General features: G+C 57.7%; 1 protein-coding gene across 1 annotated transcript in view; it reads right to left on the bottom strand.

Moving 5' to 3' along the window:
- The window catches only part of Myo15b (myosin XVB), a 31,744-nt gene extending 6,754 nt beyond the window's left edge, over nt 1–24,990 (bottom strand). Inside the window, 46 exon segments of the mRNA XM_087208157.1 lie at nt 116–257; nt 333–451; nt 647–765; nt 894–969; nt 1,534–1,593; nt 1,787–1,899; nt 2,362–2,581; nt 2,678–2,765; nt 2,855–3,269; nt 3,402–3,480; nt 3,648–3,869; nt 3,965–4,068; nt 4,228–4,329; nt 4,514–4,595; nt 4,703–4,779; nt 4,871–4,971; nt 5,165–5,326; nt 5,726–5,798; nt 6,013–6,191; nt 6,275–6,510; nt 6,610–6,705; nt 7,598–7,728; nt 7,849–7,906; nt 8,219–8,275; nt 8,925–9,018; nt 11,284–11,450; nt 11,707–11,824; nt 12,953–13,077; nt 13,190–13,235; nt 13,322–13,425; nt 13,579–13,656; nt 15,343–15,468; nt 17,279–17,410; nt 17,834–17,929; nt 19,118–19,250; nt 19,322–19,380; nt 19,475–19,588; nt 20,173–20,334; nt 20,473–20,586; nt 20,692–20,755; nt 20,918–21,021; nt 21,265–21,361; nt 21,672–21,746; nt 21,892–22,001; nt 22,229–22,292; nt 22,816–24,990. Of these exon segments, the coding sequence (XP_087064283.1) occupies nt 116–257; nt 333–451; nt 647–765; nt 894–969; nt 1,534–1,593; nt 1,787–1,899; nt 2,362–2,581; nt 2,678–2,765; nt 2,855–3,269; nt 3,402–3,480; nt 3,648–3,869; nt 3,965–4,068; nt 4,228–4,329; nt 4,514–4,595; nt 4,703–4,779; nt 4,871–4,971; nt 5,165–5,326; nt 5,726–5,798; nt 6,013–6,191; nt 6,275–6,510; nt 6,610–6,705; nt 7,598–7,728; nt 7,849–7,906; nt 8,219–8,275; nt 8,925–9,018; nt 11,284–11,450; nt 11,707–11,824; nt 12,953–13,077; nt 13,190–13,235; nt 13,322–13,425; nt 13,579–13,656; nt 15,343–15,468; nt 17,279–17,410; nt 17,834–17,929; nt 19,118–19,250; nt 19,322–19,380; nt 19,475–19,588; nt 20,173–20,334; nt 20,473–20,586; nt 20,692–20,755; nt 20,918–21,021; nt 21,265–21,361; nt 21,672–21,746; nt 21,892–22,001; nt 22,229–22,292; nt 22,816–24,755 (7,233 nt within the window). The 5' untranslated portion in view covers nt 24,756–24,990.
- Between the last annotated feature and the right edge of the window lie 2,989 nt (nt 24,991–27,979).

A 27,979-nucleotide genomic window follows, 5' to 3' on the forward strand; every position in this document is an offset into this window, starting at 1 on the left:
AGCTTCAGGGACCCTGCCTAAACTCCCAGATCCACCCAGGGGACCCAGGCAGGGAGAGCTACAGCTGGAAGAGGCTGCCCACTGTCCCCCCTGACCCCACCTGGCCTGCACTTGCCTTCCTGAGCTCACTGAGAAACTGCTTCACCATGGCCTTGATGGCCCTCGCTTGGGCCGTGTACAGCACCAGCTGCTCACTCTTCAGCGACAGCTCCAGGGTGAAGCCTCCCCGGCACTCCACATCCAGCACATCGGCAAAGCTGTGCACAGGGTGAGGTGTGAGCCAGGGGCCATCCTGCCGCTCTGCCCTCAGCCCGGGCTCTGGGTCAGCTCACCTGTAGGAGCAGAGCGTCTTCACCTGGTCCAGGTGGAAGCTGGGCCCTTGGGTAACATTGAGCAGTCTTAGCCCCCGATGAGACACGCCCAATAGCTGCACATCACTACCACTCTCACCCTGCCAGGAAGGTGGGTGGGTCAGGGCCAGGCTCCAGGGTCCTGGCACCACCAAGATGCTAGGAGCTGCAAAGGGCCAGTGGCTGTCTTGTCTTCTGCTGCCCTGGCTCTCATCTGCCTGCTGACAGCCCACGCCTGTGCGCTGGGGTCCAGACTCAAGGCTCGACACCCCACACCCTACCCCAGCATCACTGACCGAAACGGGGAAGATGCGGGAGAAATAATTGGCCCAGTTGTTCCGAGCGGCCACCACGATGCGCTTCTTGATGTTATCTTCAGTGGTGGTGAGTGAGTCCAGGCCCACCCCAAGGTCTCCTGCAGGCAGGAGGGGCCCAGACTGTCCTTAGGCCTCCCCTGCTCGTAGAGTGCTCCTGTGGCCAGTTCCTCCCTCAGGGCAGGCCCAGCACTCCCGCTCCCGGACTCCAGGGTCCTTGGACCCATACCCAGAAGGCCTTTCATTTTGTGCCGCTCATCCTGGGAGATCCGGATGCAGGACTCAGCAAAGGCATCCCGTAGGATCTGCAGACAGAACATGGTGATCACTATCGGGTCCTGAGGCTAGAGCCCAGCACAGAGCTGCATAGAGGAGAGGCTGGAGGGCCCAGTAGAGGGCGCCTTCGCCCTGGGAGGCACAGCTGGAGCAGGCAGAGAGGGCTCCCAGGCCGGCCCATGATGGCTCCCCTGCCCTCCCGCATGGCTCCTGCTCTCCTTCCCTTCTCCCCACTACTGTTGGGTCAGCTGAGACAGCTGCCCTGAAGAAGCAGAAAGTGGTGGGGAGGGTGAGGGGTCATTGTAGAATTCAGAGGAGCAGAGACAGAGTCCTGGGAGCATCCAGAGGTGGCAGGGAACCATTTGTGAAGTCCCTACTGTGTGCCTGGGCTGTGTACCATATGCACTCTGTAAAACGAAGTTAATCAGGGTCCCTGCATCCTAGGGACACTAGGAGGCAGGGCTTGGTGCAGAGTGCCCTGGAAGTGCTGGCTTCGATCATGCCCTCACACAGGTGTTACCCTGGCCCAGGTGTTAGGCTGTGGGGCCCCAGGGTACAGATGTGGCAGGTTGGCAGGTGGGCCCGGCTCTCACCTGTTCACAGAGAAGCTGGAGGCAATAGGGATGGCTGAAGTTCTCCCGGGGGTAGAACACCTGGAGGAGGCATGGGAAAGCTGGGTCTGGCAGGGGCGGTGTCTTACCTGGCCACTTCCGCCCTCCCAGACCCAGAAATGAGCCTTGGAAAGATGGGTCATGAGGGGGCATCCTGGGGTCCCAGTTTGAGATCCCTGCAGCCAGCCACCTCCCTGCCCGCATGAAGAGCCTGAGGCCCCACCCTCACGCCCACCTCCTTTCGCAGGAACAACTTCCAGGGTACATTGGTGTAGGAGAAGCACACACTGCCAGAGGGCAGGAGTAGCTGTGTGGAGACCCCCTGGTCCTCCATGGGCTCCACCAAAGCTGGCAGGGGAAGGGGACAGAGCCTCAGGATAGGGAATGGCACAGCGGGAAGGATGGGGCCCAGATGAGAAAGACCTCCATCCTTGTCTGGTTTTCCAGGCCTCCAGCTGTTTCACTCCCGCCCTCAGCATCACCTGTCTCCATTTCTGGTCCTAAACTTTCCCTGGTGTCCCTGACCCCACCAGTCAGGGCCACTAAATTCCCTATGAGGTTGTCAGGTGTGCTTTGAGGGCAACACCCAGTTTGTGACAGTCCCTCAGTGCCAGGCAGGCTGCAGGGTGCCCAGGCCCTGCCCTGGGCAGGAACACGGAAGCTGGAGCTTCAGGGCTCTGAAGTCCGGAAGTGCAAGCAGCTGACTTCAGCCATGTGGAGATGAGTGGGGTCATGAGTCCCAAGAGGCTATGGGGAGTCCCTCCCCCGCCCTAGCCAAGCCTGTTGCGCAGGAGACATGTGGTTCCTCACCAGGGGGCTCCGCCGAAGGGCTCCGGGGTTCCTCGGGCAGAGGCAGTGGTGGTGCTGGTGGGGGTGGGGGTGCCGGGGTAGTGGGTGGGGTTGGGCCAAACAGGTCCCGGAGGGGCACCTGCTTTTCCCTGATGGAGACGGAGGGCTCAGGTCGTGGCCTGGACCTGGGTCGAGGAGCCACAGCCGGTGGAGGGTCCTTCCCCATGCTGAGGCCCAGTGTCTGGGGGGACACAGAAGACACGCGAGCAAGGCCAAGCTCACCCCGAAAGCCCTGGACTCAGAGCCTACCCCCTGGAGGGGACGGGGAAGGGCTCACCGGCGGGGGTGGGGAGGTGCCACTGATTCCCAGCTTGGCCAGAGCCTCGTCCTTAGGGTCGTTTTTCTTAAGAAAACTTTTGTGAGGCCTTGTGAGAGAAAGAAGGGGTCACGAGGGCCACAGGGGGATTCCCTGGGGACTAAAGAAAGGCCCTGGTCACCTCCCCCTGGGGCCCACCTGATGGGCTGCACAGGCGAAGGCACAGGCCCTGGGCGGCTCTGGTACATGCGGATGATGTTTCCAATCTCCCTGCTGGGCTCTGCCCGAGGGGACGTGGGGCCTGAGATGCTCACCGCGGGCCCCTGGCCTGGGGCTGGCCTGGCCTCCGCGGCTGCCTCTGCGGCAGCCTCTTTTGCAGCTTTGGTTCCACTTTGTTTCAGTGGCTTCTTCAGAGCTGGGGGTGGAGGAGGGGACAGCACTGAGGGGAAGAACACGAACAGATGATTAAACACTGTAGAAGCTCAAGAGCCCGTCGGCCCCTGCCCATCGGCCCTACCTTCTCTGGTTTCCTCTTCCTTCTCCATCTCCTCCCCCCAGGGGATCTGGATCTTGGCTGGAGGCTTCACCATCTTCACCTTGATCTGCTGCTGCCCTGTAAATGCCCCAGATGGTCTTCTGTCACCCGCATCTGCCCAGCAGCTCCTCTGGCCTGCCTGTCTGGGCTCCCAGATGGGCCACAGTGATACCCAGCCTTCCCTGGCCAGGCCACCCTGAGTACCCTCACCCATCTTCTGGAAGTAGTCCCTTTTCTGCTGGAAGCTCTTGGGGTGCCAGGTCCTGTCTTCAGCCCCCTCCGAGGTCTCCTGGTAGAAGGGGGAAGTGAAGAGCAGCCCAGCCCGCCACATTACCACACTCCCAGCATCCCCCTCCCACCCCTGCTCCAAATATTCCTGCTCATGTCTCATCCCTGTAGCCCTGGCACCTACTGTCCCCACCCCAAGTCCCACCATCCATGTGGCATCGGCTCTACCCTTGAGCAGGCACCCGCTGATTCCAAGTCATGCTCTGGGTCCTCCTGGGGGACAGGGGACTTCTTGGGCTTGGGTGTGACAGCTGGGGAGGCAGCAGGTGGCGCTGGGGAGGCAGCAGGTGGTGCTGAGGAGGCAGCTGTAGAGGCCAGGGCTTGGCGCTGGCGTTGGCGTGTCTGCTGCTCTAGGGACAGGCTCATGGCCTGATTGGTCATCTGCTGGGCCTAAGGGGGATGGGTAGTGGGCCACATTAGAGGGCTGGCTGGCCCTGTGCCACGGCCTTGCCCTCCCCAGCAGCCCCGGGCCCTGCCACCCTTACCAGGAGCAGCGCCTGCTGGTTGATGAAGTTCTGCTGCTGGACCGCCAGCTCCCTCGTGTCCAGGCTGGGAAGCAGGGGCTGTGGCTGTGGTGGCACCATCATGGCTGTGAGGGCAGCAGGTGGGCCGGAGCAGATGAGCACCATGGTCACACTCGAGGCCCTCAGTGCCCTGTGCCTGTGGACTCCTGCTAGGGCCCTCCTAGTCTCAGGGCTGGCAGCTGCTCTCCTGAGAAGGGACCCTGGTGACTTCAATTCAGCCCTACCTGGCATGGCAGGAGGGACTGTGGCCATTGCTGGCATCATGGGCATGGGTGCAGGGATCATGGCTGGCTGGTATCCAGGCATCTGCATCATCCCTGGGTACACTAAGGGGACAGGTGAGTCTCTTCCCAGGCCACCTCCCTCCAGCCCAAGCAAAGGCAAGAGCACTGGCCCCAGGGTGCTGGCTGGAGTTCCCATCCCATCTCAGCTGCCCGAGGGATCCCAGATCATGCTCACCTCTGCTGCTGGGCCTGGAGGGCCCTGGACCAGAATCAGCCCCACACTCACCCATGGGGTAGCTCTGCTGCCCAGGCCCAATGGAGCCCCCTCCCTTCATGCGGTTGCTCAATGCCCAGCCTTGTTCCAGATCCTGAAGGGACATGGTCACACTGTGAGAGCCAGAGCTTGGGAAAGTCAGAAGGGGCAGCAGAGGCCCAAGGGGGCAGGGTAGGCTGGGGGTGTATGGGAAACACTTACACTGAAGCCTGTGGCAAGCACAGGCTCAAAGAGGTGGTCCAGGAAGCCATTCAGGCTCCCTGATGTCTGGGCCTCCCCTGTGGGGCAGGGACAGGTTGGTGGATCCAGCTGGAGGTAGGGCTGCCCATACACCCATCCTGTCACTCTGCCCGCCTCAGTGTGCCTTACCTGTGTGGCCTCTGTTGGACAATGCTGGGGCTGGACCTGGAAGAAAGCCTGGGGGCAGAGAGGGGGCCTGCACACCAGGGGCAGGCGGGATGTCCTCGGGTCTGGAGGAGAGAGTAGGTCTGGCTAAGGGGGCTGCTGAGTCTGCGAGGGAAGCCCAGGCAGGCATAAAATGCAGAGGCTGCCATGGGGACGAGGTGGGAGGAGGCTGGGGGGGCGCTGCAGTAGCATCTATACACCACAGGGGTGAGCCTGGGCAGGGGCAAGTGGGGGACAGGGGTACTGGGTGGCACCTACAAGCCAAGGGGGCTAATGGGGTAGCTGCGTGGAACAGTTGGGTCCCCCAGATCCTCGGACTGGCCGATCAGGTCCAGCACAAAGTCGCAACCTGCCAAGTCTCGCCATGCATCACCAGAGTGCAGTGACACGGACCAGCCACGGCAGGGCACCTCCAGGCCTCTGGATGGGACAAGAAGGTGCAGCGGAAGGGTGGTCAGTGAGGCAGAGGACCATCCTGCCGGGACAAGGAATGGACACCGAGCCAAGGAGAGGGACCTGGGAAGGGAGCCCTAGAGGCCCCTGCAGCCCTGGCACAGTCTGTGAGGTGCTGGGGCCACTCAGCCAGTGCCTCAAGACCTCCCTGGTTACCCTACAGCTCTACCACTCTCCTTGTTAGAATCTGGACCGGGCTCACTCGGCCCCTTGTTTAGACTGCTCTTTGCTCTCCATTTGGAATCCACCCACTTACCTGAAAACACCTGCTGGCCCTTGTAGAGCAGCCTCTGTCCCTGGACTCCGGGAGGTGTGTGGGAGGACAGTAGGCTCTGGCTGCACTGTCCTATCCCAGACTTTCCGTACCTGCTCTGTAGGATCCACCCAGCAAGTTGCTCCCCCGTGGTCCAGGACTCCACCTCTGCTGAGTAGCACTCCTCTGAGGGGAGGGAGTGGGGCAGGGTAAGGGGCAGCAGGATGCACCTGACAGCAAGGGGCAGCTGTCCCTGGGGGTCCCAGACACAGGACAGAAAGGAGAACAGAGTCACAGAAGGGGGCAGCAGGAAGGCAGAGGCAGGAAGGAGCCAGGGAGGGTAGGGGCAAGCCTGGCTCCGCTGTGGGCCTGGGAGGCTTTTGGGGGAGGTGGGCATCACCGTTGAAGGTGTAGACATCTAGTGCCATGCGGCCCTGCCGCCATCCGGCCTTCCACTCAAGCTGGGTCGGGGGGTGGGCCCGGGCAAACCCTGGGGCCAGTGGGGTCTGCTCCAGGGCCTCCAGCAGCTTGTGTTGGCACAGCGCTGCCATGCCCTGGGGGGCCTGGTCAGACACGAATCTGTGGGGACAGCACAGAGCCACTGTGAGGTAGGGCACTGCATGAACCCCACCCACCAGGTCCCCTCCGGCTGGTTCCATTACTTGAGCAGTGGCTTCTGCAGGGCGGGCATTGGGGGGAAGGCGCTGAGCAGGACAGCCATGAGGGCCCAGCCTCGCTGGCCCTGCTGCTCATCTGGGTTGTGCCACAGCTGAGCCACAAGTTGGCTGAAGAGCTCGTCCCGAAGCCCTGGCCGGTGCTGCCCCAGCCGCACCAGGTAAGTGCCCATAATCTGCTCCTGCCAGGACTGCAGGGATGCGTCTCCCAGCAGCCGCAGCATCTGTGACACAAAGCCAGGGCAGGGGAGGAAGTGCAGGACTCTCCTGTGCCGGTCCGGCCCCTGTAAGGCCCCCTGTCCCCTCCAGGATGTGTTACTCACCACCCTGTTGATGTCCAGGGCATGCTGGGGGTTCTCTCCCTCCAGCCGAGTCAGTGGCCTGGCCAGAGGTTGCCCTGGGCTAGGCAGGGAGGGCTCCTGCAGAGAAGGGTGATACAGAGCTTGTTCTCTGTGCTGAACGGGGAAGGGTAGCCCCCGGGGGACCCCCCACGGAGCATGCATCCTGGGAGAAGGGGAGGGCTGGGGCATAAAACCCTCTTAGAAATGCATCTTTCTGCTTGTCTCTTTTGGTTTTGGTTTTTTGAGACAAGGTCTTGGTATGTAGTTCAAGCTGGCCTTGAACTCACTAAGTAGCCCAGGTCTCAAACTTGTGGCAATCCTCCTGTCTCAGCCTCCTGAGTGCTGAGATTACAGGCATGTGCACCACACTCAGCTCAGAAATGCATCATAGTAGTTCTCTGATTAGGAGATTGTTAACCATACATGCAGAAAGCAGAAGATTAAAAATTAGAACTACCATTAACATTCCACAGCCAGAGATAAGTAGTTAACATTTTAGCCTTTCTTTCTTGTTTGTTTGTTGTTGTTGTTGTTGTTGTTGTTTTGGTACCGGGATCGAACTCAGGTCCTTGTGCTTGCGCAGCAGGTGGCGAAACCACTGAGCTAAATCCCTGGCCTCCCTTGTTGTTTTTAAAGAAAACTGGGATTGTACTATATGTGCAGTTTTGAATCCTGCTTTTGTATTTCATACTGTAGTCTGGACAGTTTCCGTGTCAAACATTCTTTAACGAGATGACTTCAAGGGCAGGACAATACCACAGGTATACAAAGGCGTGGCCTCACGGACTGAAATAATGTCCACAATGAGCTATTTCAGTTTAATGGATATTTTCAGAGCAGATTGGCTATATCCACAGCCCTGACAGCTGCAGAAGATGGAGAAAGGGAGAGGCCAAGCTTCTTTCTGCCTGGCAGGTGCTAACGCTAGGGAATGCTGGGCCGGCAGGAAGCGCACAGGCCTGGGGCCCACCTGAAAGCTGGTGGAGATGAAGCTGGAGAAGGGGAAGAGGTCTATGTCCAGTGGGAGGGTCAGGCTGGGCCAGGCAGGAACCTCAGGGGGCATAGTCTCGGTGATGATTCCAGCCAGGGCATCCTGGTGGCCTGGAAAGGAGACACTGTGTGTTATGTCTGAAATGGCACCAACCCTACTGTTCTCGTCGGCTACCAGCCCCCATCTGCAGGGAGCCCGCAGGAGCTGGCAGGAGAGGCAGCAAGACTCACCTCCTGCCGTCCTCAGCAAGGCTGCCAGCTCAGCTGGGATCTCCAAGTGTTCCAGCTCCTAGTGGACGGGACCAAGTTCCCAGGAGTTGAGAGAGGGACCCGCTCTTCTCCCTCACTCCCTGGTTGATATAAATATCCTCTCCGAAGACCGAGGACTCTGGGCCTGACTATTTAAACGAGCAGCGCCCCAAGAACCCTCCTAGGGATAAAAGGGCACTGCAGAGCCATGGGCACCTTGTCCTGCCCTCAGGGGGCACATGAGGGACAAGACCCCTGGCAACACCCTTAGCTCCCACCTTCCCCCAAGCTGTGCCAGGTGTGCGGGGTTCAGAGCCCATGTCGAAGCCCCTCCCACTTGCAGGCCACTTACCATGCTTGGCATGCTCCCTGAGGCCCCGCCGCTGTGCTGGCCACTCCAATACCCAGGCTGTGGGGAGATGCAGGAGGAGCCAGCGCCCCCCGTCAAGACCCACCTAGGGCCTCCCGGCAGCTGCTCCCAGCTCTGCAGGTCAGCTATTCCCTAGGGTCCCTGGGAGGCCCTGGCACCCACAAAGGAACAATAGACCCAGAGGGGCAGCTGCCTGTTGCGCAGTCCACCCCTGGTTCCCCCCAGCCTTCTGAACTCTCACCAGCCTCTGCTGTGGACGTCACTGCCCGTCTGCCAGGGTACCGGGAAGAGGGCAGGAAGAAGGGAAGAAATGGTCCCAGGGGACAAAGTCCAGCCAGGGAGAGGCCAGGGAGGGGGCAGCATGTGGGTACTGACCTTTGAGCAGCTTTATGGCCCTCAAGTTGGAGTCATTGGGCAAGAGGGGGAAGAGTAGGGGCCCACAGAGGGCTGGAGGGGATGGAAGGAACCCCAGGGAAGAAGGGGGTGTGGGAAGGGAGCAGTGGCCGCCTAGGGCCCCTGGCTGCCCTGGCCAGATGGAAGAGTGCAGGGAGCAATGGTCTCTGAGCCCTGGGCCCTGGGAGGCTGGGCTAAGAGGCTGAGCACGTCGGGGCTCAGCGACTTTCCAGACAAGATTGCCTGGGTTCCACCCAAGCCTCACCAGTCCAGCAGCCTCCCCAAACCCTGTCACCTTCAGCCTCTGCCGCCTCTGGAGCAAGGGCCGGGCCAGCAGGAGTGCGGTGTTCAGCTGTGCCAGAGCTGCCCGTCGCCGCAGGTATCGCTTCCTGGAGGCCGTGGGGGGTAATGAAGGGATGAGGGTTCAAACTAACGTCTCCTGCCTGGTACCTGAATCCTCTGCGCCTGGACATTCATGTAAAAATTGACTCTGAGGGCCGGGGATTTAGCTCAGTGGTTTCAGTGCTTGCTGCGCAAGCGCAAGGACCCGAGTTCGATCCCCGGTACCAAAAAAAAAAAAAAAAAAATAGGGCTGGGGGTGTTGCCTAGCATTTGTGAGGTCGTGGATTCTACCCCTAGAACCAACACACACACACACACACACACACACACACACACACACACACAAGACAATCCACAGAATAGGAAATATTTGCAAAGCACATATTTGATAGTGGCTTAATATCCAGAAAATATAAGAGCTTCCTACAGCCCAACAAAAAAGAGACAATCCAATTTAAAAAACCAGTCAGAGGACTTGAGGCGTTTTTCTCTTAGAAGATATGCTAATGGCTAAGAGGCACATGAAAATATATCCAACATCCCTGGGCAATAGAGAAATGCAAAGCAAAACCATGAGATCCTCCTTCATACTCACAAGGATGGCAATAACTAAAAACACAGAAGATAACAAGTCATCAGCAAGGATGCAGAGAAGCTGGGACCCTGGTAGATGGCCAGTAGGAATAAAAAGTGATTCGGGGGTGGGGAGGGGATTTAGCTCAGTGGCACCAAACCTGCCTCGCAAGTGCAGGGTCCCAAGTTTGATGCCTGGTACCAAACAACAACAACCACAAAAAGTGATGTGGGAGACAGCTGGGCAGCTCCTCAAAAAGTTCAACATAGAACAAATGATTACAGACCTAAGAAACTTGAAAGCACAGACTAGAAGATACTTGTACAGCCATATCCATAGCAGCATTATTCATAAATAATGGAAACAATTCAAATAACCAAAAGATAAACAGATATAAATAATGTGTAGTTAATCCACCAAAGGAGAATTACTCAGCCATAAAAAAAAATGAAGTCCTGATACATGCTGTAACATAGATGAAATTTGAAAACATTGTGCTAAGCTGGGCGTAGTGGTGCACACCTGTGATCCCAGCACTCCGGGAGACTGAGGCAGGAAGATCGAAAGTTTGGACCCACCCAGGGCAATTTAGCAATTTTACAAGATCCTGTCTCAAAATAAAAAGTAAAAAAGGGCTGGTGTGTAGTTCAGTGTAAAGACCCTGAGTTTAATCCCCAGTACCATAAAACCAAAGCAAACCAAGACAAAACCATTACGCTACGTAAAATAAGCCAGACATAAAAGGAAATATTGTGTAAGATAGCTTCCAAGAAATATCTAGAAAAGGCAAATTCATAGACACAGAAAGTAGACTGAAAGTTGCCAGGAGCTGGGGTGGAAGCTAGGGAGTTATGACTTAATGCTACAAATATCTGTTTACGTGGTGGAAAGTTTTGGATCCAGACAGTGGTGATGGCTGCCCCCCTCTCCTAGGGTCCCAGTCTTTACTTGATTCTTGGCCCTGTGTTACCCTTGCCACAATCAGTGGCTGGTCTGCTGTCTGAATCGGACTCCCCCACTAGCCCGGAATGGACTATCCCTGCTGACTTCATCCCTGCACCACCAGCATCTGCCAGGGGGGCACAGATGGTCAGCATCTGGCAGCAGCTGCTTGGATGAACGAAGACAGGCTGGGAAGGGTCAGAAGGAGTTAATGCACTGATCAGGAGTTCATCGGGAAGGGTCACATTATAAGACCAAGAAGTCCACGTGGCTGGAGTGTAAAAGTCTGACTTAAACACAGGCTGGAGAGGTAGGCAGGACCTTACACAACCTGATTCATTTTTTTAAATGATCATTCTTTTTGTTTTTTTTGTTGTTTTGTTTTGTTTTTTGAGAGAGGATCTCCCTATTGTAGTTCAGCCTGGCCTTGAACTTGTGGAGATCCTCCTGCCTTTGCCTCCTGAGTCCTGGGAATACAGGTGTGTGACACCACTCGGGGCTAAATGATTGTTCTTGCTTCAAGGTGAAGAAAACATTAGAAAAGAAAATGGAGGAGTGAGAACCGCAGGTTCAGGCAGACTCATCAGACAGTCAGGTTCTCATGCCTGGGGATATTCATGCAGAGGCTGCATGAGCAGGAGTTGCAATGCTATCAAGGAGAGGCCAGAGTTGATGAGACGGCACTGGGACAGGGAGACGCTTCTTGAGGGTCGATGTCTCCTGAACTCTGCCTCATCACCTGGAGGAGTCCATGGCCTCATCTTACCCACCTCAGCCCTCCGCTCCACCCGCCCACCTGGCCTGGAGCCCACGCACTCGGGCCTGCAGCCTGGGCAGGAGGCGGAGGCGCTGGTGGGAGGAGATGCAGCCGCGGAGGCCACGACGCAGGGTGAGCAAGGCCTGGGAGCGCCGTTGGGCCCAGAGTCGCTCCAGCTGCTGCCAGCCCTGCTCCTGCAGCAGGACCTGTGGGCAGAGGTGTGGCTGCAGGTGGGACAGGCGCAGGGGCCAGGATGTGCCTGCTCTTCCCTGGCCTCAGCCTCCTGCCTTTCTGCCAAACTGTGTACCCCAGATTGTCCCAGACAGCCCGCTGCCCAGCCCCGCGCCATTGTGCCACCACTTGCAGGACCACCCAACGCAGTTTGTCCCTGGTTTGTGCCTGAAGGTGCCTCTCCCTTCCACCCATGCCTGACTGCTTGCACACACAGACCCTGGAACCCACCTGGGTGGCTCCAAGGTGACAAAGTGGAGACTCAGCCCCCAGCGCACAGCTGAGGATGGCACCGCACCTCTCCCGGTCAGAGAAGCTGCCTTGTCCTTCTGTCCCCAGAGCCTGGAACCTGTCCCAAGGACACACAGCTGAGGTCACAAAAGCAAGGGCTCCTTTCATGCTTGATCGACACCCCGAGCCCCTCTCTAGTTATCCAGTTTGGTGGTCATTCCATAATTTGGGAGCCCGGTTACAGCCATGCACTGGGGAGGTGGGGCCTCCACTTGGGAGAGGAGATGGGCTCGAAGGACTGTGTGTGTGCAGGGGGCCATGCAGCTGGTTCTGGATGGTAGGAGCAGTGGGAGTGTGGTCCTGCAGCTTCTGTCTGCCCTGGATACCCTGCACAGCCCAGCACAGTGAGTCTCAGGTGTGGTGGAAGGGAGGCAGGCAGGGGAGGGGGCACAGGGCAGCAGACCATTAAACAGACTTGGTCAGTGCTAGGGGGACAACAGCACCCCAAGCTCCCCCTACCCAGCCTCAGGGCTCAGGGTTCCTGGGAGGTGGCAACTGCTGCAGCTGGTGAGTGTCCAGAGGGCAGGGACAGAACCTTCCTGGCCTGGCCTGGGAAGAGGCAGGCTCAAGGACAAGGGCACACACACCTGCTGCCTGCTTCAATCTCAGCCCCACGGCCAGGGTGTCCCCACTACCAAGGCCATCATGCCAAACAGGGCCAGCAGAGCCTGGGGTGAGGCATCCCTCCAGGGGGTTCTGAGAGGCTGCTAGCCAGTGGGAAGCCAAATGCGCAAACAACAACACAACAAGGCCACCAGCTTTCCCGGGGGGTTCCAAAATCCCCACACAGAGCCCCTCATTCTCACTGTGCCCCATTCCCCACTGCTGTGCTTGGTCACCCCTCCTGCCATCCGAGGGGCTCTGCTCCTGGCCCACCATCCCCAACTCACTAACTCACCCCCTCACCACACTGGGACCCCCAGGGCAGGCACTGTCCCCCCTTCCTCTAACTGGGCTTTAGCACTGCAGAGTCTTGCTGGGTGGAGGAGGGGCAGGTGAAGGCAGGAGGGACGGTAAATAATGAAAGGAGGGTGACTCGGAAAGAGGAAGGAGAGAGGGGGAGGCTTGGAAGCCAGGCCCAGAGTCCGGGCAAAAGGGAAGGGTCCCTCTCCACCAGGAAGGAGCCCTCTCCGTCTGTCCTGCCGAGAGGCACTGGACCTTTGGCTGCTCCGCCCCAGGGCTCTACCTGGCCAGGAAGGCCTGGAAGGGGACGCGCATGGGGAAGTGGGCACTGCGGATGCTGATGGCCTCCAGGATCCCAGCCTGGTGCAGCTGTTCTGCTACATGTCCCACATCAAAGAGGCCTGGGATCTATGGCCAGAGAGAGAACTGATGAAGGAGCAGTCATGGGCTTACAGCCAAGGCATGAGGGGAGGAGCCAGGGGAGTGGGGAGGCCTGGGACCTGGGGTGGGGGGTCCTCACCTTTCCAGGATTGGGGTTGAGGCACTGGATGAAATAAATGTGACTCCTGCAGAGTAAAGGGGGCTCACTGGACACAGCCCAGCTCCCCCATCCAGCTCCCTGGGGTCTCTAGTTGGGGGTCGCTGTTCTTACCGGCCCAGCTGTTCTAGAAGTTCCCCCAGGGACTGCAGGAAGCGGCAGGCCAGTGTGGATTTCCCTCGATGGGGCTCTGCTTTCTGGAACAGGCTTCTCACCAGCTGTGGGCAAGATGAGGCTGAGGGGCTGCCCTGGGCCTGTCCACCCTTCCCACAGGCCGGGGAACCAGGACCCCAGGGCGCCGGGGGTTCAGGGCTGTCCCTTGGGCAAGAGACTATGGGGAGAAGGCAGAATGGGAGGGCTGCCAGGGGCACCTGCAGCTGGCTCTGGGCAAGCATCTCCACCACGGCGGGGTCAAGGTGGTCTCGGTTTCTGGTTAAGAACTTGTGAACCTGCCAGAGATGGACGGGGAGTCAGAGAGAAGGCCAACGTGGCCGACTCCTTCTTGGGAGAGTGCAGCCTCTCCTACTTGCTTCCCGAGACTGCCTTGTCATGAAGCCAGTACTCTCATATACCCTGGCGCAGCGGCTGGACTTTCTATTCCATCCACCAATGGGTCCACTGCTTATCCATGCCATCTGCATTTAGGCCTTGGCTTCAGAATACATTTTCCTATCTGGCACAGCAAATCCCTCCTTCATCCTCTGCTTCAATATTTTATTTTATTTTATAAATTTTTTTTTGGTACCGGGGATCGAACTTGGGACCTTGCACTCTCAAGGCAGGTGCTAGAACCACTGAGCTAAATCCCTGGGCCTGCTTCAATATTCTATTGATGACTCTCATGCATTCTTTCTCCAGATGAAGCTTGAATTTCTCTTTCTCTCTCACACAGTGTGTGCACTACTGGGGATTGAACCTAGGGTTTTTACACTTTACTTATATCCCCAACCTCCCCTTTCTTACTTTTTGAGACAAGGTCTAAATTGCTCAGGCTGAAGCTGGGAGTGATGCTGCACGCCTGTGATCCTAGCACTAGGGAGGCTGAGGAAGGAGTATCACAAGTTCAAAGCCAGCTTGGGCTACATAGTGAGTTCAAGGGTGGCCTGAACGGCATAGGGAGACCTTGTCTCAAAAAAAAAAAAAAAAAGCTCAGATTGAGCTTGAACTTTTGATCCTCCTCCTGCCTCAGCTTCCCAGAGTGCTTTGATTACAGGTCTGTGCCACCATGCACATGTTATGATAATTTTTACCAAAACCCATTCCCCTCCTATAAGAATTCCACCAGGGAGACCAGGGATTTAGCTCAGTGGTTCTGCTGCCTGCTTCGCAAGCACAAGGACCCGAGTTCGATCCCCGGTACCAAAAAAAAAAGAAAAGTGAAAAAAAAAAAAAAGAATTCCACCAGGGACTGTATTATTTTTCTAGAATAACTTAACTACGCAAGAACAGACCACACTGTTTCCACTGAAATATGTCTCTGTGTGTCTGTCTGTCTGTCTCTCTCAGTGCTGGGGATAGAACCCAGTGACCTACAACCCCAGCTCTAGTTTTCTTCATTCCAACTCCTAGTATTTCTCGTTTGGGTAACTCCTGGATAGTTTTTGTTTTTTCTCATATAACCAGAGCGTGCCATCTGCTCCGTGTCACTCTCCCTACCTCAAACCTGCCAGTCACACTGTCCCTCCTTGGGGCCAGACACCTGTCCTCAGCAGGTGTCCTGGTGACATGGAATTCAGAAGGGGGAAAGGATGCTCACTGAGGAGTGAGCACTTGCCAGGCCTCTCGGTCTTACTGCATTTCAGGCTCCTGACAATGCTGTAGGCTAGATTTCTGTGCCCATTTTACAGATGAGGAAAGAGACCCAGAAGGCAAAGTAAACAGCTGGAGTTCTGAGACCCAGCTGTTAGTGAGGGGTTTCCCAGCCTTGTGCTCTGCTTTCTATCTGGAAGGTCCCCAGGCTTCGACTCCCCCACCTCGTAATTCTCACCCAGAATCACTAAATCTCCCTGGGGTCTGGGAGGGGCCCCTGGTCTAGGCGGGGACGCATGGCCAAGCTCAGTGACTCAGTTTGGGAGGAGATACCAAGGTCACACTGCCTCACTGATTCACCTGGCGTCTGTCCCTGAGGTCCATACCTGGTAGGTGACAGTCCCAGCATAATGTTGCACAGTGAAGATGGGCAGGGGCAGCTGGGGCTTGGCATAGCTTGGGTGATCACCATGGTGATAGTGACACTTCTGGAGGAAGGTGTGGTCCGTGGCCTGATAAGCGGTGAGTCAAGCAACCTCAGGGTTTGTACATATTGTCCTGGACCCAGCAGGACGCAGCCTGAGTAGAAGGCTGTGCAGTCCCGTTCCCCCAGCTTCTCTCCCAGGAGGGATGTGTCACTCTATGCCGGAGTCCCTGTAGAGGGTACGCCCTCTTTCTCAATGACTTTATTTTGAACAATCAAGTACCATCTGAGATAGACATGTTGGTCTAGGGCCAAGAATCACCTCAGTCAACAGTAGATTTGGTGGCTATAGAAGAGGCTGGACAGAGCCATTTAAAGGGAATGGCAGTGGGAGCTTTAGAATAGATGTATATGTCACTCCCCTGGGAGTATGGTCCCACAATTACAAGACTCTCAAATCTCTCTCTCTTTTGGGGGGGCGTTATGCTGGGCATGGAACCCACGGTCTCACACATGCTGGGCAAGGGCTTTACCACAGAGCTACATCTCTAGGTCCAAAGGTCACTTTCAAAATGTCACCCCAGTAGAGGTCATTTCACAGAGCTCATGAACAACACATTGCAGCAAAGGGCTGGGGGCCACATGCCCTAATGCTACAAAGTGACAACAGTGGCTTGGGGTGATAATTCTAGGGCCAGCACCTCCTCTGACCCAAATGGTGTTACATTTCAAGTAGCCTGCTCAATGGGGTCAGTGCCAAGCCCTGGAAAACCCTGCTAGAGGTTTCCAAAAATAGCCCTGGACCTCAAAGACACCAGTGACAAGTTTTAATAAAACTTTCTGGAATGTGAACTGGGAAAAACAATTATTTACAAATTGATACTTGTTATATCTAGTAAGGGATCTCAAATATGTGTGTTGAAAACTGATTTTTCTCCCCTGTACTGGGGACTGAACCTAGGACTTTTATATTGAGCTACATCTCTAGCTTATTGTTTACTTTTTATTTTGAGACAAGGTCTTGCTTAGTCCCTAAATTTCCCAGGCTGTGCTCTGCCTGAGCCTCCTGAGTGCTGGGATTACAGGTGTGTAACACTGTACCTGGTGTCCTCTCTCTTTCTCTCTCTGAAAGAGAATCTCATTATTTAGCCCAGGGTGGTCTCAAACTTGAAATCCTCTTGCCTCAGCCTCCTGATCCTGGGATTAGAGTCACACACCACACCCTGGCATTTTTAAACATTAACATTTCACTCCTTCTATACTGTGGGCTTCAAGAAGGGATAGACTGGGTCTATGATCGCTTTTTATCCTTAGCATGGTCCCAGGCACACAAATTTGTCCTTCCTTCTTTAGGGACCCCTGAACATGTGCTAGGGGTAGAACTGGACCCTCACACAGGGCCGTCACAGAACGTAGTCCAGTGCAGAGGAACGAGCGAATGAATAAATGTGCTCCATAATCACTCTTGGATGTGAGTGTTAAAATACGAAGTGGGGCGAGGCTAAAGGGTAAGGAGGAATATTTAGATAGAGCTAGCAGACAGCAGGCACAAAGTATTCGCGGAATGGATGCATGTGGCCCTGAGGCTTGTCCCTTACAGTGGGAGGCCTGAGGGACACCTGGCCACCATCAGAGAGGACCCGCAGAAGTCCTTTGTGAGCCCTGGCCCGGCCCACCACCCTGCTCTTTGGACTTGAGCCCCGAGGCCAGGGACCTTGGTTAAGCTCACCCAGAAACAAGCGAGAGCCAGGGCTCCCCTTGGTGTCCTCCCCAGGCTGTGCCAAGCGGCTGTGGCCGGGTCTCCCACACTCATAGCCTCCTGTCCCCCAGCTCTGGGGCCCCGCTGGCTCTGGGCATTCACTTCTTATCCCTGACACGGGTCACTGCCCCGCCCTCACCTGAGACAGCCATGTCTGGGCATCCAGGATACTCAGGAGGCTGCGGGGCTGGTCCACCAGGAGGTCTAGGCAGGACTCGAAAGGAGGCTGGGGCGTGGGCGCCCAGGGCAGCAGCTCTCGCCGACACTCCTCCTGAAATAGCCCGCTTCTAACCTTTATTGTTTTTTCCCATTGGTATTGGGGGCTGAACCACTGAGCTCCACCCCCAGGCCTTTTTTATTTTTTTATTTTGAGACAGGGTCTTGCTCAGTCACTAAGTTGCCCAGGCTGGGCTTGAACTTGCAATCCTCCTGTCTCAGTCTCCCGGAGTACAGCTGTGCACCACCACACCTGGCTGCATTCAGCCATTTACAGTTCCTGTTCTCGAGGGGCTCACTGAATTGGAGCAGGGTTGAGCTTCCACTTTATAGACAGTAAACCTTGACCTGGAAGGAAGGAACCTCCCCGAGGAAAGGGTGCTTTCAGGCTGAGCTCTTACTGCACTGCTCTCTCTACCAAGGAGGCCTCTGCTGGGCAATTCCCAGGGCCCCGCCATGGCCACGGCCAGGTCCCTACCTCCTCCTGGGCCTTCAGTGTCTGGCTGGAGAAGAGCCGCAGGCGCTCGCTGGCGAGGTTGTTGCACAGCTGTTCCAGGCTGTTCACCCGCAGCGCCTGGGGCAGCGGGCAGTGAGGTGGGCACAGGGTCGGTGGGGCTGCACACAGAGCCTGAGCCCTTCATTGTCTCCCCAGGGGCTCCCCATCCTTCTCTCCAGGGCTCAAAGAGCCGGAGCCTACAAGGTCGAGCCCAAAGGTCCTGGCACAGGCCAAGGGCCACTGCACGTCAGGCCTCCCTCCGGCTGCCCACAGTCCTGTTCCCTGCTCCAGTACCGCTGTGAGGCTTCACAGCCTGGTCTCAGCCACGCTGGAGTCCAGCCTTTGCCTACTTAGCTTGCTGACTACCAGAATCCCACATCCCGCAGGACAGATGGTCACAAGGACACACACCAAGGACCAAGGTCACGGAGGACATAGATGCGGGCAGGGAATATTGGCCATTCAGGGTCTAAGGTGGCCACTTCCTCTCCTCCAGCTCCCCTGGGCCCGAAGAGGGGAATTTCGGCAAGTGGTGCAGAGGCGATGTGAACTTGGGCAGGTGTGGGGGACCCTCCCTCTTCCCTGCCCCTTGGTGAGTGGGAGGTGAGGCTGTGGGCGGCCTAGCCTGGGGCCTCCCCGGGTCTCTGCAAGGCCAAGCAGGACAGAACTCTCCAGAGCAGATGTCGGGACAGGGCAGGGCAGGGCAGGGCAGGGCAGGAAGGCTGCACCTATGGAGCAGGCAGCTCTCGGGGACTGTCCCGTTGTGACCCCGACCTTATACACAGGAATGCTCGCCTCAGCCAGGTTAATTCACTTGCATGGGTCACAGAGCTACTGAGCAGCAGGACACAAATTATCCAGAGCCTCGGACCTTCCAGGGACCCAGCTCTTTAGCCGGACACTCAGAGAGGAGCCAGGAGGGACCAGAGAAGCCAGAAGAGGGCCTGCTTGGAAATGAACATGGGCACGTGGCAGGGACATCCTCCTCTCAGTCACACCCTTGGGAGGTGAGTGAAGCGAGAACCCTACAGTTACCTGCCAGCATCACTTGTGTCCCCAGAGGCAGGGCCTGCTCCCTCGCCTCCATCCTCGTATGGCCAGGCCCCATCCTGGTGCCATTGACCCCTCAGCTGCCCAGTAGTTGCAGAAGGAGCCAGAGAAGGGACATGGCCCCACAAGCAGGTGGCTCAGGAGGAGCTGGCAACCCCCAGAAACACAACACAATGAAGTGGGGTGCCCCATCCTGGGTCCCACCCGAGGGCTGACCTCAAAGCCATAGGCGTCCACGACCGTGATGGTGCCCTCGCTGCTTCCCTCCCCAGGGGCTGCCAGCTGTGCGTTGATCCTCCTCAGGAGCCAGTGGAAGAGCCGAGAGTACAGGGCCTTGGCCAGAGCATCCCTGGAGGCACTGGGAGTCAGCCACATAGAGCAGAGCACCGGCCTGGCCCGCTCTCCCGTCCCCAGGGCCACCTGGCATCGATGGCACTTTCCACGGGCAGGGATCTCGAGACCCGGCCGTAGGGTGTCTCCTGGAGGCCAGGGGAGGTGCCTGTCAGGCCCAGCAGGCACCCAGGCCAAAGGTGGTAGGACCGTTCCCCACCTCCCCAGGACCCTTGGGCTCACCATGACCCTCCTGGTGACAGCCCCCTCCAGGTGCTCTGGGGGCACCCGCAACAGCTGGGCTGCTGTGTGGATCTCGGCCCAACTGGACACGGAGGCCACCTCCTGGGACTCCCGCTGGGTGGAGGAAGGGACAGGGAGAGGTCTGCTTGTGGAGTGGACGTATTCCCCAGGGCAGAGACAGGGACCCAGCTGCCCTGTGACACAAAGGGATAATAGCACGTGGGGAAATCTGGGCCATCATGAGCCACGCTTTGGGTCTGAGGGCCTTGAGTGCAAGTCCTCACCTTCTCACCTTACTAGCCAGGCAGATCTGTGAGTCTCTTTCCCTTCCTGAGCCCCTACTGCCTTACTGCTAAAGGAGAAACGGTCACACTTCAGTCATGGTGTTGTCACAAGAACTAAGTTAGAAAACACTTGTCAGGTGATGCTTCCAGTACCCTGCACATAATAGCTGTTCAGTTAATGCCAGGTGCTCTTCTTAGGGCAGCTGAGTGGAAGAGGTATCAGGAAGATGTAGAAGCACCAGGGTGGCCTTCTCATCTGTACAATGGGGATATCTGCTTTCCGGGTTGGCCCAGAGCTTTGTAGTTTCCTATGCACGAGGGCTTGGCAACACTGTCACTGCCCTGATCATGCAAACAACCATGGCTGACCCTGCATCCCCATCCCCACTGGCCCTGACCACAGGTGAAGCCCACCTCTGAAGAAGAGAAGCAGATGTTGCCCAGATGCACGACAGTGGCCAGCAAGGCCCAGACTGTGGTCAACTCCTCAGGGCACAAGCCCAGCACCTGCAGGGCCGTCACCAGTCCCTCGAAGTCCTGGGCGTCCTCCTTGCCCTGGAGCCTGCAGGCCTGGCCCTGCAAGCACAGTGGGCTGAGGGGTAGGGCATGGCCTTCCCGCAGGCCCCACCATCTGGCTCCTCTGAGGGCCAGTGGGCGGAGACCCTTGTCTGGGCAGCTCCCTCCCCCGCACATGAGGTCGAGGGCATGCCCCACCTGGTTGAGGTAGTAGTAGCTCTCTGGTCCCTGAAGTGAGAGCTGCTCCTTCTCCCTGGGGTCCAGCCCTGCCAGCAGCTCATAAAAAACATGGAAGCTCCGCTCAGCCTGGGCCTTGGGGAGCAAGACTGGATTAGGGGAGCAGTGCCTGGAGCCACAGCCCCTTCTTCCTTCCCACTCTTGGGGCGGTGATGAGGTGGACAGGATGGTGGCCCTCACCTGAAACACCACTCTGGAAGCCTCGAGCAGATAATGTGACACAGAGGCTCCCGAGATGACCCCACTGTGGGCACAGGAGACAGATTTGGGTGCCCAGGGCACACACCAAGGGGCCTCTCTCAGAATGGGCCCACCAGGGCCTGGGGCCAAGAGCAGCAACCCAGGGCTCCCAGGAAGGATAATGCCCCCTAGGTGCCCCTGTGCCCACCAGGACCCCATCACTCACTGCTGCAGATGAAGGCACAAGACCTGGCCGAAACGGCTGGCGTTGGCATTGAGGATGGTCTTAGCGTGGCCAAAGCTACTGAGTACTGGCAGCAGGTCACTCAGCTGTGTGGGGGGAGAGTCACTCAAGTGTCCCTGGGACAACAGCGGTGCCGCCACCCACTGAGGGCTCTCTATGCCAGCTGCCTGTGCCGCCCTCCCTCTGCGCCCCTCCTGCCCCGAGCCCCACCCCCATCCCAGACCTGGCCACGCCTGTGACTAATGACCCAGGAGAAGTCACCACCCTACTGGCCTAAAGGAAGTGGCCAGCTGCCCCCTGGAGGGAGACAGCCTCCATCCCAGCCTCACCTGGCACCCTCTTTCCCCTGTCTGCCCCTGTTCCAGGCTGCTTAGGAACTGCAAGATCATCTTAGTGGCTTCTGTTTTCCCTGAGCCGCTGCGCCCCCTGCAGGAGGGAAGAGCTAAGGATGGGAGAAGGCCACCTGGAAGGTCTCCAGGAAGGGCACAGGTGATGGCCCCAAGGAGCCTGGGCACTGGGGATGTGCTATGCGGAAGAGACACCTACCCTAGGGGAACTCCCCAGAGTTGAGGAAAGAGAGACCTGAGGTGTGGAGACCAAAGAGAAATGCCACTCCGGGGTGATGTGTGAGGACCTGAGGCGCACAGCCCTGGTCGAGTCCAGAGCGGCTACCCATAATGCCTAGTCTGCAGGCCCTCAGTCTGTGGGCTCAGCCAAGCGGGACAGCAGGACTCACCCCAGGAGGATGCAGGGGTCCCGGCCTGGGCTCTGAGACAGGCTGTGGGCTGCCGCCACGATGGCAAAGAGGTGTCTGGGGGAGGAGAGAGAGGTGCATCTGGGGACAGACCCAGATGTGGGCAGGACGTGCCCACAGGCCTCGGGACCTGTCACTGGATGTGCTGGGGGTCTGGCCACCTGGGAGGTGAGCACAGGGTCCAAGGGGCAAAGTCACCTACGGGGTGGTGCTGGGGGCCTTCCCTGCTTGGTAGCTGGCCAAGACCTCAGGTGAGAAGAGAGGCAGCGGCTGGTAGGGGTTCAGAGAGAGCAGGAAGGGCCCGCCAAATGTCTGGGGAAGAAAGCAGAAGCCCCCATCAGAACATGGGGGGAGCAGGGGGACTGCAAAGGGGGCGGCTCCGGTGACCCCAGCCCAGCCCTGGCTCTGCTCAGCAGCACTCTAGGCAGAGGTCTCCCCACACAGCCCAGGGCCTAAGAGCCCTCAGATGTGCTGGGGAGCCTCTGTGCCCAGAGGAGGGGGAATGGCAGCCCACCATCCCTCCCTGGAGCCCTTCATACGTAGATGAGGCCGAGGTGAAATCTCTTCTTGAGGCACAACAAGACAGAACTGTCACACACCAGCCTGTGGGCACAGGAGGGGTGGGGGTGAGCAGCCGGGGATAAGGGAGGCCCTGGGCTGGCTGCCACTGGCTGCAGGGACACCTGGGGCAGGTCAACCACCCCAGATCAGGGCCACGCCTGTAGTCCTAGTGCTCTGGGAGGCAGGAGGCTCACAAGTTTGCCCTCAGCCCGAGCAACTTAGTGACTTAGCAAGACCCTGTCTCAAAAATAAAAAATTAAAAGGCTGTGAGTGTAAGTCAGAGCCCTGGCTTTAATCCCCGGTATCCCACCCCCCCACCCCACCCCTCCACACACACACAACCTGGGGGGTTCAGTAACTCTAGCCGCACCAGGCCGGGATCCAGGGGGAAGCTTTTGCCAATTAGAAAACATGCCCCCGGAAGGGACGCCTGACTTTTCACTCCCCACCTGCCCCTCCAGCCAGAAGATCTTCTGTGGGGCAAAAACCTCTTCTGGATCCAAGAGGGGCTATACATTCATAAAGATGAGGGTGGGGTGGGATATGAGGAGCTGCGTGCACTCACCGCAGCCTAGCCAGGTCCTCAGTGTCTTCCAGACCCTCTCTGGGGCTCCTGTCCTCCACACCCGGGAAGGGTGGCGCTTCCAGGCTGGGCCCAAGGCTCTGCTCCAGGTCCCTCTCCAGCGCCGCCTCGGTCTCATCCTCCAGCTCCCACTGGCCCCCGGGGGACCCGCAGTAACTCCTCTCGCGCCGCAGGCGGGTCTCCAAGGTGAGTCGGGGCAGCAGCGTGTCGGTGCCTGGACTGGGGTCCTCGTAGGGCCCCGAACCCAGCGCCCAGTGCCCGGGGGGCACGGCCCCCGAGGTCTCCGGCTCCGCTTTGCTGCTGGAGCCGTTCTCTAGCGGAGTTTCGTCGGGTGGAGTCGGTGAGACCACAGAGGCGCCGCAGGACCTGCTGACTCCTTCCCCACTCTCCCTGCGGCCTTCACTGGCCCTTGAAGCCCCTGCACGAGGCCACACGCGACCCTCCCCACTGGGGGCGTCTGCGGACGCTTCTGAGCTCCTGCTGCTCGACGCCCTCCCCGCCCTGTGGATCCTGGGGAACACGACTGCGAACTTGGGATCGGGAGTCGGGTCCTCGTAGTCTGAGGAGTCCTGGACTGGGCTGTTCCGGGACTGCGGAGGGCTCAAGCCGCCGCCAGAGGGCGCCATCGGCGGTCCCCCAAACCGGGCTAAGCCTGTCAGGCGCAAAGCCAGTCGGCGCCGCAGCCGAGAGGAGCGGTCCCGCCCCTCGCCCTCCCTCCCCGGCCCCCGCCCCTCGCCCTCCCTCCCCGGCCCCCGCCCCTCGCCGGAAGGCTGTCTCAGCCCGCGTCGAAGCCCCCACCGCAGCCACCGCAGGAGGCCTAGGGTCCGCACCACGCGGAGGAGCCGCGCCTTGAGGCCCGCCGCCTGGGGAGAGGTGTCGGGCGGGGGCCTCGCGCCGACCCTGCGGAGCACCACAAGGGCGGCCAGCGGTGCCGGGTCCCCGGGGCCTGGGTCCCCCGGTCCTTCTCCCTCTCTGGCCTCTGCCTGGCTCTCGTCAGCCGCAGCCTGCACCTTCCCCACCACCTTTCCCACCTGGCGGCCCTGCGCCCGGGCAGTGGAGGCCTCCGCCGTTTCTGCCACATCTCCTGGCTGCGACCCGGAGTCACGACGTTGCTGCGGGCTCTCGGGAACCTGCGCGCCTCGGCTCTCCAGCGCGAGGGAGGCCTCGTCTTGCCCGCCCTGCGCCTCGCGGGCGCCGGAGACCGGGCTGGCGGTGCCCTCGGCTGCCCCCAGCTCCGCGTGCGTCCCCGACCCCGAATCCTCGCTCGCCCCCTGATCCCTGGTCCCCGACGTCCCGGCCCGAGCCTCGTCGCTGCTCTGGCGCTCGCCGGGCTCCAGGGTCGGCTCTGGCCCGGTTGTGGTCCCTTCCGAGGCCGTGTCCGCCGGCTCCGACACCTCGCGGGGTTCACTGTCGGCCCACGAGCTGGCCCCGTCCGCGCCCGACGAGTCCCAGCCGCGGCCCCTCCGAGCCGCCGTTCTCCGCCCATATCCCCCGTGCCCTCTCCTCTTGCGGCGGCCGCGGTGGCCTGTCCGCCCTTCCTCCCCGGGAAGGCTCTGTCCCCGTTCCGTCTTCTCCTCAGACTGCCCCTCGCCGTCCCCCCGGCGCGCCCCACAGCTGTCCCCGGGCGCGCAACCCTCCGTGGCGCGGTGTCCCCGACGCCGCGTGCTGCCTCGCCTCTCCTGGGCCTCTGGTGGGGGCCCAGCTCCAGGCCTGCAGCTTCCTCCGATACCCTCGGCGATGGGCTTCCTGCGGCCACCAGCGGTCCCCTTGTCCCCGTCGGTGTCGTGCTGCGAGGCCGGTGTCGCCTGGCGGGCTTTGCGCGTGCCGGGTCTGCGGTCCCCCGACTCGGACTCCTGTTCCGCCGAGCTCGGCTTCCTGGGTCTCTCCCGGCAGCGGGGCGCTTTACCCTTGTTCCCACCCATGGCCGACCCAGAGAACACGGCCCTCACACGCCCCAGTTCTTTTCCCTTTTGGGGAGTCTGACTGACCTCAGCTCGGGCTGCGCACCACTCCGGCTCTGCTCTGGCGGGGATACGGGCTCAACTGACGCTGGGCTCCCCCCTTAGGCGCGAGCATCAATAATGCAGGAATCGGCGGGTCCTGACCCCCTAGGCCAACAATGGAGCCAAGGCGACCCAGGAAAGAAGAGACGCTGCAGCTGCGGACGAAGGCCGTGGACAGGGCAACCATGCTGGACTCGGGGCCCGCCTGGCACCCTGCCAGACTGGGGAACCCATGCTCTGCCATCCCTCCCCCACCCCGGGGTGAGGGTGGGGCTTAGTGAACCTGTTTGGGTCACCTCTTCCGCCTGGGGACTCCCAGTTTTGTGGGGTTCTTTTTCCATTGTGAAATATAATTTACCTGAAGGGCACACTGTATGGATGTACATCTTGAATGGGTGTCAAACAGATACTTATGTACACATTTGTAGTCACGGAGTATAGAGACCTCATAAATCCCTGTATTTAAAGTATTGTAAAATTTGTTTATTTTTTTGGTGCTGAGCCTGGAGCTCAGGGTCCGGTAGGTGCTGGACAAGCACTACCATGGAGCTATACCTCCAGCCCCATTGCTTGTTTTTGAACTGTTACTACAGTCACACAGTTCAAAACCCACAAGATAAAATCCCATTCCTGACCCTCAGCTATTGTTTCCCTCTGAGGTTACCTATTTCTGTAGTTCCTTTCAGAGCTTTCCATCCAGAGAAAAGTGAATCTTTTTTATTTTCCCGTTTAGCACAGGTGGAAGCTTATCTAGCTCATGGGTCTTCAATGCCTTCTTGACTTAACAGTTTAACTTGGAAATTTTATAATTCACTGAGAGAGCTTCCCCTCTTCCCTTCCTCCTTTTCTTTCTTCCCTTTCAATTGCGTAGTATTCCCCAAAGTAATACCATAGTTTAACCAATTCCTTAGTGTCAGATTTTGGGTCCTAAGTGGATGCTGCTTAACTTCATCTAAAGTTATAAGCATTGGAATATAATTTCATTCGTATCCCAGTAGAATCAGTTTCTAAAAGCAAACTTGTTGTACCATAGGGTATGTGCATTTGCAATTTTGACATTTCCAAAATTTCCTCCATGGAGGTTGTGCTAATTTAGGGTCCTACCAAGAAGATAGGAGACCACGCGTTCCTGCATAGCATTACTGCCAAGTATTGTCCAACATTTTCAGCACTCTTAAATATGACAACTAAAATCTTAATGTCTTAAATTCATCTCTCTGTGAAAACAAGCAGCTTTTTCTCCTCTTAGAGCTACTATGATTCCATTTTTGATACCTGTCTTTTCTTATCCTTTCCATCTTGAACATGAGAAGATTTATTTTCTCTCTTCTTTTCTTTCTTTCATACTGGGGATTCACATTGAGCTACATCCCCAGCCTTCACATTCTCCTAAATCTCCAGCCACTTTTTTATTTTTTAAATTTTGAGACAAGGTCTGGCTGGGTTCGAACTTGCAATCCTCCCAGAATACTGGGATGACAGGCATGCACCACCATGGGGTCTGGGACAAGGCAGTTGCTGCAAGGGTAGCTCTGGGGCCCCACGATGGAGACAGGCATGACCTGCCCCACACGGACTCCTGTGGCCCTGTTGGCCAGCTTCCTCTGGTCTCTTCTCACCAACAGCCCCAGGCAGCCCCAGAGCAGGGGAGGAACATTGCAGACTGCAGCCCTTTTCCTCAGGATGCTCTCCAGTTGGCTGACCTGACTCCAGGGCTGACCTGGCTCCTAGACCCAGCCTCAGACCTAGTGGAGCTGTTACATGTACTCAGATTGCCAGAGGGCCATTCAGCCCAGAGTGGTTTACACAGTGAGTTCAGAAGTGACTTGGCCTTTGCAGTGTGCATCTCAAGGGGGCAGCTGTCTCAAGACACCACAAGCTCATGGGAGACACCAGCCGGTCTGTAAAAGCTGTAACCTGCCCTGCCCACCGCAATACTGAGTGGGTGTGGGGGGATGGGATCCAGAGGGCTGTGTTGCCTGTGAAAAGCAGAACATGGGGTGAGGCCATCACACAGTGTATCAATAGGCAGCACTGAGAACCAGTGACAAAGGGACAGTCTTGTGACTAGTGGTGAGTGAAAGCAGCCAGGGACGAAAGACCAACCACTCTAGGGTTCTATCTGTCAGTTGTACAGAAGCAGGGAGCACAATCTGTAGAGTGGTGTTCCGGCACGCCAGCAACACTGTTTTCAGTTCATGGGGATTTGTGCAGTTGACTTATGCATAGGACACCACTGGTATATATTTTATGAAAATTACACAGAGAAAGATCTGTTTTGCCTTGGACATACTATAATAAAAATAATAAGTAGGGCTGGGGTTTAGCTCAGTGGCGCCACTGCCTGCCTGGAAAGCACAAGGTCCAGAGTTTGATCCCTGGTACCAAAAAAAAAAAAGTAGCTAGCACTTCATGGTTTCTTGCATGCTAGGCACAGTTCTAAGCACTTTACTATGAATTCATAAATCCTTGAAATCGTTGGAAAAGATAGCTGTTATAAAGGTGTCTTTTTCAGTTTGTTTGTTTGGTACTGGGATTGAACCCAGGGCCATTGCACAAAGTGACAACCCTTGCCCTTTTAAAAATTTTTTATTTTGAGGGAAGTTCTTGCTAAGTCGCCCAGGTTGTGCTTGAACTTGTGGTCCTCCTGGCTCAGCCTCCCAAAGTGCTGGGGTTATAGGTGTGCGCCACCACACCTGGTATGATACCATTTTAGGGATGATTCCCTGAGCTACTGAGTGTGGGGGCCAGAGGCCCAGCTGGAGCATGGGTGTGAGGCACTAACATCAACTACAAACAGCTGCTGGCCTGGTTGCAATGTGTCCTGCGAGTTCTAGGGACAGAGCTCTTCTAACTCTTCGAGCAGGCAGAGAGTGCTGTGTCCCCTTCCAATCTCCTGACCTCTCGAGTGTCCTCTTTTCCTTCCTGTTGACCCAGGTCAGGGTCTGCATCTCACCCGGCTGGGTGGTTGCAGCAGGTTTCTTACCCTCAGATGCTCGCTTTCCTCCCCAAATATTTCGTTTAATCCTCTTCCAAACCTAGGCGTGAGATAGGATCCACTTCTCAGATACTGAAATGGCTCAGAGAGGTTAAGGAACTTAAGGACACACAGTCTGTTAAGTGAGGAGTCCGGGCCAAACCTA

The sequence above is a fragment of the Heterocephalus glaber genome, unplaced genomic scaffold, assembly GCF_053883595.1.
Source record: "Heterocephalus glaber isolate CG9 unplaced genomic scaffold, H.glaber_assembly_v1.0 deba00000937, whole genome shotgun sequence".
Taxonomy (NCBI): domain Eukaryota; kingdom Metazoa; phylum Chordata; class Mammalia; order Rodentia; family Bathyergidae; genus Heterocephalus; species Heterocephalus glaber.